Here is a 14,120-nt window from a genome sequence, read left to right as displayed (position 1 = left end):
CCACCCACATGGGAGATCTACACAGTTGCAGGCTCCTGGCTGTGGCCTGGCCCAACCCAGGCCATTGCTGCCATTTCCAGAGCGAACTAGCAAACAGAAAATCTATCTCTGAATAAACCATTTTACAAAATCTCATACAGTCCCAAAGTAAACTGAAATTTCATTATCATTCTAGACAAAACTACAATAAAAATTTTCCTATGATTTACAAACACAAGGAGAGCTATGATTTTGAAGAACACATACTAGGGCTATAGTATAAAGGATAAAACTATAGAAATTGGGCCACTATTGTATTGACATATCAGAGGGTGAACTGCCAATAAAACAAAAGAGACCACATGGACTAGTTTCTTCCTCCACATTAAAAACTCTCAAATATGGGAAAACTGCTTTGCTATTCTGGATAGGGGTTATCTCTTTATAACCAGGCATTTCTCAAAAAATTATGAGAAAGTTCTGAAAGTCAATTTTTAAAATAGGGCAGAGAAGACCCCAAGATGTTCAAACAAAGCTACCCAGAGTTAATTTCCTTCTACACAGAGAGACTCAAAACAATAAGCAAATAATTACATTCTGAGATGAGGATTTGAGTGGGGATTATGGCCCAATGAGTTCAGGCATCAGCTGGGAGGCCTGTATTCCATGCCAGAGTACTTCTTTGAGTCCTTGCTTTGGGCTTTCAAACTGGCATCCTGAAAACTGTCTGAGAAGCAGCATGTGATGGGCTAAAGCTTGGAGTACTGCTCAACCTCAAGGGAGAAATGGAGGGAGTTCCTGGCTCCTGGCACTGGTCTGGCTCCACCACAGATGCTTAGAGCATTTGGGTGGGAAGTAAACCAGTAGATGCAAGCTCTCTAAATCTCTCTTGTCTCTGTTATTCTGTCCTTCTAACAAATATTTAAAAAGGTAATGAAATGTAAATGACAATTACTTGATCTCTTCCCACTGTTCACATGCAATGAAATATTACATCCTATTCCATAAAAATGTGCAACCATTACATATGAATTAAAAGAACAGAGTAATCATTCAATGCAATAGTTATTGATGAAACAACTAGGGTGTACCCAAATATGAGTGAGAAAATTGAACCATACCTATTTGAGTTAAAGATTACATGCTTATCATCCCCATACCTAGAGGCATTTCACAGATTTTGTGATATCAAATCTAGAATTTTCTTAACAGTCATTTCAAAGGCCTAGAGAAGTTCACCTTAAGTTCACATTCACTTACAAACATTTGTCACTTGTGCACTTTATTGACCCTATTTTCTGCTCCCAATTTTAATAAAAATTCTGCCATTTCCCCATCTCTTCAACAACTAATTGCCTCATTAGTAACAACAGATCTCTGACAGCACAGTGGCACTTAAGAATGTGACATTATTCAGTGTGAAAACAAAATACGGTTTTTCAGGAATCTATCAGTGATGAGTAATCCTAGTTATATTGGAACAGGTCCTCATTTTCTTCTGCATGTCTCAAGCAGACAACAATAGGCAGGAAAAGCTTTGTGGGCACACTACAAATCAGTCAACAAGCAAACAAATGGCCAATTAGGAAAATCCACAGTCAAAACAGACATTTATGCTCAAATGACTTTTGACAATGCCAAACACATTTAATGGAGAAGGAACTGTCTCTTTAAACACTGGATATCCACATGCCAAAGAATGTTGGCCTCTTCTGGAGTGGGTGTTTGGTCCAATATTTAAGATGCTCACTGGGATGCTTGCACCCCATATTGGAACGTGAGTTCAAGACCAAGCTATGTTTTCAAATCCAGCTTCCTGCTAATGTGTACCCTGAGAGGCAGCAGATGAAGGCTCAAGTACTTGTTTCTCTGACACAAATATATGCCCTAGATTGAGTTGCAAACTCCTGGTACTGGCGTCGCCCAACCCAAGCTGTTGCAGGCATTTGGGGAATGAACAAGCAGATGGAGGATCCTTCTGTCTGTTTCTCTGTCTTTCAAATAAATAAAAATTTTAAACCTAACATTGAAAAAAAATCAACTTGATTTGAACAGAAGAGATTCTGGCCTAGACGCTAAAATGCAGCTTGGGATGCCCACATCAGAGTGCCTGGGTTTGAGTCTCAGCTCTGCTCCTGATTCCAGCTTCCTGCTATAGTGCATTCTGGGAAGCAGATGGTAGTTTAAGTAGTTGAATCCCTGCCACCCATGAGGCAGGCCTGAACTTTGTTCCTGACTTTCAAATATGAAAAGGCCTAGTGCAGGCTTCAGCAGCACAGATACTAAAACTGACATGTCCAAGGCCTGGCCATTTGGGGAGTGAACCAGTAGATGGAAAAACTGTGTGTGTATGTGTCCCTGACTTTCAAATAAAGAAAATTTTAAACGGACAAAAGACTTGAATGGACATTCCTCCAAATAATATATATAAGATCCGTTATCACATGAGAAGACCCTCAATGTCAGTAATCAATAGAAATAATGATCTCAAAGTCACAATTAGAAACAACCTGACACCAATTAGTAGGGCTATGATAGCAAAACAAAATAGCAAATGTTGTCAAGAAATTGGAATCCTTGTGCATTCCTGACAGAAATGCAAAATGGTGCAGCCACTGTGGAAACCAATATAGTGAACACTAAAAATGAAAACTACAAGTATCATATGATCTAGCAATTTCATTTCTGGCTACATACTCTAAAAAAATGAAAGCAAAGTCTCTAAAAGGTATAATACACCCATGCTCACAGGAAGCATTATTCATAATATTTAAAATATGGAATCAACCAAAATTGCCTATCGACGGATGGATAAGCAAAATGTGATATACATATATGATACAGTATCATTGATCTTTAAAAAGGTACATTCTGGTACATAATACAACATGGATAAACAAACCTTGAGTTTGTTATGATAAGTAAATTAGTCAGTCATGAAGACAAGTACTATTCCACTTAAATGAAGAATTTCCCAAAAGCTTGTGGAAAATGCACATGCCTGAATTTGAAATATCTATTGCACCAAAATAAATTTATATTTTAATTTTTCTGAGAACTTTTTGAGGTTCCCTTCTCATATGAGGCACTGAAAACAGTCACCATCACTAATGGGAAGTAGAATGATGGCTGGCAGAGGTGGAGTGCAGTGTTTTAGTTTTGTAAGATGAAAAAAGTTACACAGATGGGGATGACGGTTGTATGACAGTGTAGATGCACTTGATAACTCCAAACTACACATTAAAAATGGTTAAGATGGTAAATTTTATGTATGTAATATATATTTCATAACACCTACAAAAACCCAAAAATGATTTTTGAATATATATGTGCTAAGAGAAAGAGAAAACAAAAAGTAAAATAATACCTTAGCCTAATGATTGAGATTTGGGGGCATTTTATTATAATTAATAGTTGAAAGTAATACAATTTCCTTTTTTTTCTACAGTTTAGCTACATTCTGAGTGTTAATTACCTGTAAAAATTTTCCATGCAGTTATATAGATGAACATATTTTTAAGCTTTAATTTAGCAGAAACAAAATCTGAAAAATTTTATAAACAAACTTTGGGATCTGCTGTGTTGACACATCAAGCTAATCCTCTGCCTGCAGCACAGGTATCCAATATAGGTGCAGGTTCATGTCCTGATTGCTCCACTTCTGATCTTGTTCCCTGTTCATGAACTGGGAAAGCAAGACAAGGTGGCTCAAGTCCCTTGGGCCTCTGTACCCACAAGGGAAATCTAGAAGAAGCTTCTGGCTTCCTGGCTTTGGAACAGCACAGCTCTAGCCATTGTGGGCATCTGGGGAGTGAACCAGTAGATGGTGGACCTTTCTCTTTCTGTCTCTCCTTTCTCTGTAAAATCTGCCTTTCATATAAAAATAAATAAATCTTTAACACTTTTTGTTTTGGACAGACTGATATTGTAGTTAGTAGATTAGGCAACTCCTTGTGAAGCTGGCACCTTATTCTAGAGTGAAAGATTGGTCCACTTTTAACTAGCTTTCTGCTAAGTATCAGCAGATTACACCTGCCACCCATGTGCGACACCAGGATGGATTTACTGGCTTCCAACTTCAGTATGGTCCAGACTTGATTGCTCTGGCTATTTGGGGAGTGATAAATGAGCACCAACTACAGCAGGATATGAAGTGTGACTGGTAGAAAATGTTTGATTTGAGCTACCCTAAAGAAGGAAAAGTCCAATGTAACCTTACTGTCTTCATCTTCACCTGAAACAGCAAATATTTTCTCTTCAAAGAGACCTGTGGTATCTTCATCTAGAGATGGAATAAAAAATACCAGGATTTTTATAATGTGAAAAAATCCAACATTATGGAGGGTAAGGGAAATTACACTCTGAGGGCGATACTTCTGAGTCATAGCTGGAGAATAATTTGCAATGTGATTTTGAGACCGAGGATAAAAAGAATCTTTTGAATATTTACTGAACTGATTATCTTCTTGAATATCACCGTGAGAGGAAATGTCAGTTGGGAGATAGCCCAGGGATGCTGTGCTTTGTTGATGTGCGACTTTATCAATTGTGCTCTGATGGTCTGAAGTAGTTTTTGTTTCAAAATTCCCAAAATGTTCATTGCTAAATTCAGAAGTTGAAAAAGTCATATGCTTTTTAGCATCAGTATTATTTGGGCTTTCAGAAAAGAGTTCTATTTCACTGAGATTAAACATGTCCTGATTATTTAATTGAGGAGTCCAAAAAATGGCACTCTTATAATATGAAACAACGCTGAGTCTGCGGGACGAGAAACGTCTTCGAGATGGGAAGGCAGCAAATGACTCTGAAAAAGCATTTAAATCGGGGGAACTTGGTTCTTCCTGGGACTCAAAGTTAGCTCTACTTTGCTGCTCAGAAGGGAAAGTATAGCTTTTTTGAAATCTGCCAGATAAATATCGTTTTGTGGAGAAAAATGAGGAGGTAGATGTATTTGATAAAGATAACTGTGCACTTCCTCTGGGGGAATGGACTTTATATGTTGCAGAAGGATGAGGTGTTTTAAAACCAGAAGATCCACAAGCTTGTACACGAGAGGAGGCTCCAGGGAGCTGTGGTTCTGCAGTAACTCGGTCCTCACGGCAGCAACTAGAGTGAAAAAAGCGCAAATGAGGGAAAAAAAAATAGGGAGCAGAATGGACACCTGCCAAAGGATGCTAACGACGTCTTCACTAATAGAGAAAATAATACAGAATATGGAAAGCAGGGTGGGTGAATGTGATGATGGCACACATGCGCCCAACAGCATGTGTGGGTCTAAAAGGTTATCTCTATCTTCCCACATGGGACCTCCCCACTCTATCAAACCTTGGGGAGAGAAGCTGAGAATGATAGAAGCAACAAAGAGATAAAGGGAAGCTAAAGGATTCTCTGGAAACACAGAAAACAGAAATTCTGATTTTAGAGATAAGAAATGAAAATATCTGTTTGCGACTCTTAACTACTATATTGGAAAGATTTAAGTAGAATAAAATACCCTGTTCACCAGCCGTATTATAAAATAATAACCATGGATGGAGCAGAAGCTATCTGGAGACAATGCTTCAACTAGATAGTGATTCCAGATGGCCAATTGTTATGGGAAGCTAAAAGAACCACTAAAGCTTGGTTTATGATATTTTCAATATTCTTTAGTGCACAAAACATGTGACTAAGTGTTTTTAAAGGCTTACCTTAGGCATTCTCCCATATTGAATTTAATCCAAATTAAGTCTTCCCTTCCCTTCTACGCCATCATCATTGAGCCGTAATATGCCCTGTGCAGGTGGAACAGGTCAGAACACTGAATACTTAAGCTGCATGTGGAATCAACGTGGTGATAACTCAGAATGTGATGACAAAAACTCTAGAATCTAATGACATCAGTTTAGTATAAAATTATTCTGTGGCCCATATTTATGAAAAGCTGTAATTTGTGAGGTTGTGGAACAAGCATTCTAGCTTCCTTATGCCCAAGGAGTCATCCAAGAAATCAAGAGGTGAGAAAATTGTTGGATGAGGATGATAACCTACATGGCTTCTGCTTACTTCTTTGCCTAAAACAGTCTCTCACGAGGCCATGCCTGTCGTGACCTTGGTCTATTAATCCATTCTTCTTTTACTGAACATTATCCTCAATACCCCAGGCTTTTACACTCTCCAGTGAGATGCAAAAGTGATGTTATAAACTTTTGTGTGAAACTATAGTAAGATGAGTCAAACAGCTTAATTTACTGGAAATGTCCTTGCCTCTGAGAATGAAACAAATTTTGTCCACTGAGGCAGCAAAATGTGCCATCTGACTGTTTAGACCACATGCCAAGATTATGAGAACATGTTACTGCCACTGTTTATTACCACTTGGAATAATCTAAAAGTAGCATAAACAGAGTTACTAGAAAATAAACACCACCATTCTTTCCTTCTCTAACCCAATGTGGAGTACTGTCTCCATAACAGGTATCTATGTTTATGTGTAGCCACTTATGACTTAAAACATGCCTACAAATGCTTTTATTTATTGCTCAATATCCTGACCCTGTATCATACTAACACTTCTGGTCTTTGTTCCTTCCCAACATGCAACTCTAAGAAACTCCAGAGCAAATTCTTTTTTAAGAGGAATGAAGTTTTCTAGTTCTCAGCATACAACAGTCTTCTCGATGCCTTGATTTTATATTTAACACAAGCTAAAAATTAATCTCTTACTCTTCATGAATGTCAACAGAAGACATTAACTTGCTGGGTCCAAAAGAAGAGTAATTTGAGTGTAACTCATGGCATAGCAAGCAGCATGTTAACCAGAATACCTGCATTGCTATCCCTGGGCCCTTTACTCACAACAGCAATGTTGAAGAAGACATCAGTCTCCCTGCTGAATTGTGTTAACAGGGGATCTAATACACCCACAGCACAACTAAGCAAATCCATGAACCTGCTCGTGGTCCTCAGGTGAGGCTCTCATTAGTCAGGTGAAGTTTCTTGTCACAATCCTGAAAAATGGTTCAGATACTGTGATCAAGGACTTGCATATTACTGAAAGTTATTTTGTTTACTAGAGAGGTAAAGTAAAAAAGAGAAGCAGAGATGTCAAGATTATCCATTGGCTGGTTCACTCCCCAAATGGCTGCTATGGCTTGGGCTGGGCCAGATGTTGGCCAGGAGCTTGGAATTCTCTCTGGATCTCTCATGTGAGTGCAGGTGCTCAAGAACTTAGGCCATCTTCTGCTTTCCTGGTGCATTAGCTGGACTGGAAGTGGAACAACCAGGCCTCAAACCAGCGTACATACAGAATGCTAGTGCTACTGGCAGCAGCTTTACCCTTTATGCTACAACACTAGCCCCACTCATAATGTGCCTTAGAGCCCACCTGACACCCTAGGCTTTTCAAACAGGTGTGAGGAAGGAAAGAGGCATACAGCACAACGGTTATATGTATGGTATGACTGTTACTAGTGAGTTGTGAGCTCTTTCCCAGATTCCATCTCCTTAAATGTCAAAATCTAAATGAACGTGTGAATTAAATGGCAGGGTCTAGAAATGGAACTGACTTCCATTTTCTTCTGTAATGTGTATGTAGTCACAGAACTGGACCCTTCACTTTCCCTTATAAGATACATAGAATTGCTGTGATTTTTGGCGTACACTGTAGCTACTGGGCCTACTATCAGAGAAGATCTGCAGGAACATGTTACCCAGAATGCCAAGATGTCAGGGGCACTGAGACTCATCTGTGGACTTATTATTGAAATGGATGGAATGCTGTATACTTCAATTTGTGAAAGTGGGGGAAAAAATACAAGAAGGTCACTATGTGAGGCTTTCAGGAAAAACTATCTCCATATAAAAGGCAAAGACCAAAGGAAAGTGAGCCCTCTGAGGGCAGGGACCTTGTTGCCACTGTGCCACCTATGAGAACATAGCTAATAATGGGTACCCATAAACATTAGTGCTATGATGAATGGATTTGTAAGTTGGTTTCTTCTGTATTTCTCCCATTGGTTATGGTTTTTATACATTTTATGGTAATGGAAACATTGATTAGGAAGATACAATGAAAAAGCTTAACCTCATCTAAACTAGTATTCCTTTATTGAAGGTGGCAGGATTAGAGACTTGATGAGTTCACACATTAATACTTTCTTAGACTAATAATGCTTTCCAAAAGGCTAGTAAGTTCCCAGAGCCTATGGAAATGTGTCTTGAGAAACCAAATTATTACCTATCAGTATTACCCCTGAATGTAAATAGCCTAAACTCATTAATCAAACATAATAGATGATTGGAGCAAAAAAAAAAATCTATCTGTTATCTAGAGGACACACATCTCATGAGCAAAGATATGTGGAAACTGAAAGTGAAAGGATGAAAAAAGATATTCCAGGCTAATGGAAAAGAAAAAAATGAGCTAGCATAGCCATTCTTATATCAAATAATACAGACTTTAATGTGGAAAATACTAAAAGCAATGAAGGACATCTCATAATGATCAAAGGATCCATTCAGCAAGAAGAGATCACCTTACCAGTTCCTTATGATGTATTCTTATTTATTCCTAATGTTACTTGGCTTTTCTCTCTTATTTGCTAGTCTGGCTAAAGGTCCATTTTGCTCATCTTCTAAACAATAAGTCTTTTGTTGCAATTTGTAGTTTTTAAGTTTCAATTCCACTTATTTTTGCTGTGATTTTTATCATTTCTTGCTTCTTATTAATTTTTCCTTTTTTTAATAGATCTTTGAGTTGCATTATTAGATCATTTAGTTGACATATTTCAATTGTTTGTAAGTACCTGATATTATAAATGTCCCTTTCAATACTGTTTTTGCTACATATCATGGATTTTGATAGTTTTATTTTTATTTCTTCAAAATAGTTTTTTTCTTATTAATTTCTTCAGTGACACATAGGTTATACAGTAGCATTATTTTTTTTAAGATTTTTCATTTTCATTTCCTTAGTGACACAGTAGTTACTCAGTAGCATATTGTTTAACTTCATGTTGTTATAAATTTTCTATTTTTCTTACTGTTGTTGATTTTGTTTTATGGCTTTTCATTTAAGTGGATGTATAGTAACTGTGTAAAAGAGCATATCCAGATATTAAGATACAATACAGGATGCATCTCTGCACCAAATCAAGGATGAACTCCCAATGAAACAGTTAAATATACCTTAACAATAGGATGCTGGAGTCTGCCAGTGTCCATATCTACAATGCCAGGATACACTTAAAGAGAAGAATCATAGACTTACGACTGTTTATGAAGGACTATACTATTGCAATAATACAGCAGAAATCAGTGGGGGAAGAGGATTTAGACAGAGGAGAGGGGAAATCCCAGATCCAATGGAATTGTTTCATGAAATAATAAAATAAAATAAAAATAAATGAAAACAAATAAAATAAAAAACATCACGCTTAAACAAAGAGAGAGACTGTAAGTAATAGTATTCTGTTTCTTCCACATGCTAGCCCAACACCTACGTGTAATGCTGCTAATGTGATGGGTCACCATTAATTTCATGGTTATGTCCTCTTTGTTTTTGCTTCTGACTTCCTTTCTTTGAAAGGCTTTTCCTTGTTTTTTCACTCATGCTCTCTTTATTGACTTCTTATGTTCATGGTCAACTACTCCTTAAGTTAAAATATTACCAAAAGCAGAGTGTGAAATATAGCTCTCTAAGCTTGAGACCAACTTTTTCCAGATTAAAGATTCTCCTTTCTAAATTTAAAGTCAAATTCCTTAAGGTAAGGGAGTACTTCCTTCTGGTATCCACACTGTTACTTCTCATGCATTTGTCCAGGGCTAGATCAGGTTTCTGTCCTGAACACTATCCACTAACTACTTTTTCAGATCTTATCAATTAATGATCTCCTATACACAAGCACAAAAAGCAAAGCTCTCATTTTAATTGACCAAAAGCACCACAAAAGATTCCTGTTAAACATATTTTTCTAGTTCAAACATTGGATAACATGTTGTGACCCCCAATCTACCTAATGCACGTGTGTATAGCTTTAATGAAACACAGACAAGTCTCACATCCTCTATGGCTGTCTTCACACTACAGAGGGAGAGCTAAATAGCTGAGACAGACTGTATGGACTTTGCTGCTCAAGATTCTTACAGAAAATTATGATGTGATCTTTCTAGTTTTTACTTGTTGAATATGGTGGCTAGTGATGCATCAAGCCTGTGTTTACAGAATTGAGTAAAACTGTGTTTTTGCAAAAATTACTAAACAAAAAGTATGGAAGGAGAAGGATGGAGGGGGAAAGAAAGGAAGGAAGGGATATCTGATTGTCTTCTTGGAATTGTACCTATGAAATACATGAAATATGTGTATATTAATAAAAGTTTTTAAAAGGTTTACTTGAACAAAAAAATTTACATTTCTAATTTTAGCACTTCATCAAATTATTTTATATTTTTACTTATCTGAATAGAGGACACAGAGAAAAGAGAGGAAACAGAGAGGAGAGACATACAGAAACATCCTTCGTATCTTTCACTCAAGGCTAGGCCTGTCTGAAGTCAGCAACCTGTAACTCATTCCATATTTTTCACGTAAGTGGCAGGAAGCCAAGTACTTGAGCCATCACCTGCTGCATCCCAGGGTGCATTGGTCTTCCTAAATACTTCTTCCCTATCTGCAATATTTTTTCCCTAGTGAACTGTGTTGGCATATACACAGCGATAAGCATGACCACTGTGAAGGAATTATTTTATTTACAATAATTTAAAATATTTATAAAGCAAAGTGTCAATTAGGCTTACAGACTTAAAAAGAAGTATGAGGCCTAGTGCAATGGCTCAATGGCTAAGTTATGGTCTTGTAGGGGCTGCCATCCCATGTAGGTGCCTGATCATGTCCTGGCTGCCCCACTTCCCATCCAGCTCCGTGCTCGTGGTCTGGGAAAGCAGTGGGGCATGGCCCAAGGCTTTGAGACTCTGCATGTGAGAAACCTGGAACAAGCTTCTGACTCCTGGTTTCAGACTGGCTCAGCTAGGCTGTTGTGGAGTGGATCAGTGGATTGGGGGGGGCGTGCGGTTTTCTCTGTCTCTCTCTCTTTCCTCTCTCTGCCTTTCCAATAAAAATTCCACATATATTTATGTGCATGCATATATATGTATATATATATGTAATTATATTTAATACATATTCCTTCCTACTGTCAAAAATAAAATTTTAAGAAATGATTACAATTAGAATGAAAACCTTTTCCTGCATCATCTCATTTAATATTTAAAATAACATGATACAAGTACTTTTTTATGATGTGTTCATTTTTATTGGAAAGGCAGATACAGAGAGAGGAAGAAGAGAAATAGAGGAAGGTCTTCTGTCTGCTAGTTCGCTCTTCAACTGGTTGCAATGGCCAGGGCTGAGCCAATTCAAAGCCAGGAGCCAGGAGCCAGGAGCGTCTTACAGGTCTTCCACACAGGTGCAGGGTCCCAAGGCTTTGGGCTGTCTTCTACCACTTTCCCAGCCCATAAGCAGAGAGATAGATGAAAGGTAGAGCAACCAGGACATGAACTGGCACCTGTATCTTATCCAAGAAACTTCAAAGTAAAGGTGATCTTTGAGAGGAGAGTTGAAAGAGTATTTCAAGTTACTTGTGCAACATTTCACTTAAAAAACTGAAGCAGAAAAATTTTTTCCCACAATTTTAGGCTGCACTAAGGAATTGAGAATCACTGTATCAGAATTTACATTTATATCAATGTCTTAAGAAGCTAAAAGTAATAACAGCAAAAATGTAACAACAAAGTTTCATATTTTGGTTTATGAAAACTGGAGGAGTTTCAAATGAAACCTCAAAAGTCTAAATCTATTTGTAGTCTTTTATCATCATCCTCTATTATTGATAAAGGAATATATACCTTCTACCCTACTGGTATACTGCTGTTATTCTCTTCAAATAATCAATATAGTACCTATTCATAATATCTGAGAAGAAACTAACATGAGATGAAATTATCTAGGTCAGCAGACAGGGGACAAGTCTATATAGTTACACTGCAAGTCAGGATCTAATTTTTTCTAAAGAACACCATGAAATGAAAGAATAATAAGTAAATTATTACTTTAAACTGCAATAAAATTTAAGTTTTTAGAGATTTCTAAAGTTGCATACAACATTATAATTTAAATAATTTTGAAGCCTATAGTGTGATTGAGCAATATAGAGCAAATATGACAAAGAAAACAGAAGTGGGCAGCTTCAAAAATAGGAAAACAAAAAAAGAAAAGCCTTCAGAAATAAGAATTTTAAAACTGAAAACGTTAATGTACACTAACGATTTTAAAATAGTTTTAAAATATATTTATTGGGGCCCGACATGGTAACTTAGTAGTGGCTAAAGTCTTTGCCTTGGCACGCACCAGGATCCCATATGGGCATTAGTTCTAATCCTGGCTGCCCTGCTTCCCATCCAGCTCTCTGCCTATGGCGTGGGAAAGCAGCCAAGGACGGGACAAAGCCTTGGGACCCTGCACTCTGTCTCTCCTCTTCTTTGTATACCTGATTTTCCAAAAAAAAAAAAAAAAAAAGTCTTTAAAAAAATACAATTATTAATTGTATCTACGTTAGTACTTGAAACTATTCTCACCGCAAGGAGCTAACACTGTTAAGGTAGCAAATGACTCCATGTCTTGAAACAAGGATAAAAACAAAATCAATTAGAACATATTGTTAACAAAAAGAAGAGATGTTATTCAAGATGTCAACCCTGGTGCTAAGAAGGATAAAGAAACCAACACCGGCAGATCCCCTAGAGGCCACACAGTGAGAATCTGATCATCATCATTGTCACCACTACACCCAAGCACATAAAACCGGCCAAGTCCCAAACAGGTGTACAGCCATCCACACATCCTGGGTGCTAAGACAGGTGAGAGGTTCTAACAAAGTACAGAAAATATATCCCAATCATCTACCCAATTTTCATGAGTCCTAATATTTAGCTTATGGTTAACAATGAAGGCTATTAGCAGATTTTTTCCCTTCTTCATTTAAATTAATAACATTTTGTAAACTGGGAATGACAACAACTTCACTAAAAGAAGTAAAAATCTCAAGATCCTTCTCACAGCAAGTTCTACATAGGGACCCTGTAGCTGTCAGTTAGTGGGAGATAGATGGTGAAGAAACTTACCCTCCTTCACTCTCGGCTTCCTCCGAACTGTTACTTGTTGCTGAACTTTGAACTGTGGTGAGCTTTCTTTTTCTAGCTCTGTGCTGAGGACTTATCTTATGAGTAGCTAGCTTCCCTCCAAGTTCATCTTGTATATATTCTTCCAGCTTTGGGATAGTTTCTTTAAGAAATAGGATTTCCTTCTTCAGTTCGTCCATGGTTGTCACTAATTCATTTAACTTATCCAGGATCTGAAGCTGCCTTCTTTGAGAGATTGCCATTGTTCCATAATCATTATACATTTCATCTTGCAAAGGGACTGAATCAAATGTATTCCCCAGAGAAAGGAATTTAGGCAAAGTCATTGCTGTCCTTGACTTTCGGACCTTGTGGTAACACAAAAGCAGCAAGCTGATGCCAGCAGTTCCTACCATGATGCCAAATATCAGTTCTTTGTTTGTAGAATGAGGCATTTCCTGGGTTTTGCTTCTAAAATTGAAAATAAAAACAAACATCAATGCTTTTTCAGTCAACAAAAGTCATTTCCTACATCGTACAAATAAAACCCAGTTGATGAATCAAAATCTAGAGTATATTATGAATAATTACCTACAAAATCTTGAGTATATTACGAATAATTCACTTTAAGGATAATAGTTTAGTGTTAAGTAGCAACTTCAACTCAGACAATCTAAAATTAATCCTTCACTGTGTGAAGACAAAAGAATTCTCGTAAGTTTCTGAGAAAACTTTTAAGAACTCAAGCTCTGAACATCTGCAAACTTATTTTTATAAAAATAATATGCTGCTTTCAGTGTTTTAACTAATTTTTAAGGAAGGCTCAGAAGAAGGTTTTCTTTAGTAGCTAGTTCACTTAATACTTTAATTTAGAATGATTAACAAATAGTTTTTAAAGCCCAAGGCTCTGGTAAAACTTTGCTAAGTGTACATTCCTCCCCTGCCCCCATTCCTGCTATATTCAACATGGAAAGCATCAACAAAGC

The 14,120-nt window shown here is 37.3% G+C and overlaps 1 protein-coding gene across 4 annotated transcripts in view; it reads right to left on the bottom strand.

Annotated features, from left to right (window-relative positions):
- Positions 1–13,600, bottom strand: part of RMDN2 (regulator of microtubule dynamics 2) — a 45,481-nt gene extending 31,881 nt beyond the window's left edge. For 3 of the 4 annotated variants that reach the window (XM_040993093.1, XM_040993094.1, XM_040993095.1), the window contains exon 1: positions 13,138–13,600. In XM_040993093.1, the coding sequence (XP_040849027.1) occupies positions 13,138–13,589 (452 nt within the window). In that variant the 5' untranslated portion in view covers positions 13,590–13,600. Of the gene's footprint in view, positions 1–5,669; positions 5,732–13,137 lie in introns of those variants that run through there. The other variant, XM_040993096.1, reaches the window with a different exon arrangement.
- Between the last annotated feature and the right edge of the window lie 520 nt (positions 13,601–14,120).

This window comes from Ochotona curzoniae, unplaced genomic scaffold, assembly GCF_017591425.1.
Source record: "Ochotona curzoniae isolate NIBS_2020 unplaced genomic scaffold, NIBS_Ocur_1.0 contig_883, whole genome shotgun sequence".
In the NCBI taxonomy this organism is placed as follows: domain Eukaryota; kingdom Metazoa; phylum Chordata; class Mammalia; order Lagomorpha; family Ochotonidae; genus Ochotona; species Ochotona curzoniae.
Note: the sequence above shows the minus strand (reverse complement) of the source record. Positions and strands in the feature narration are given on the sequence as shown.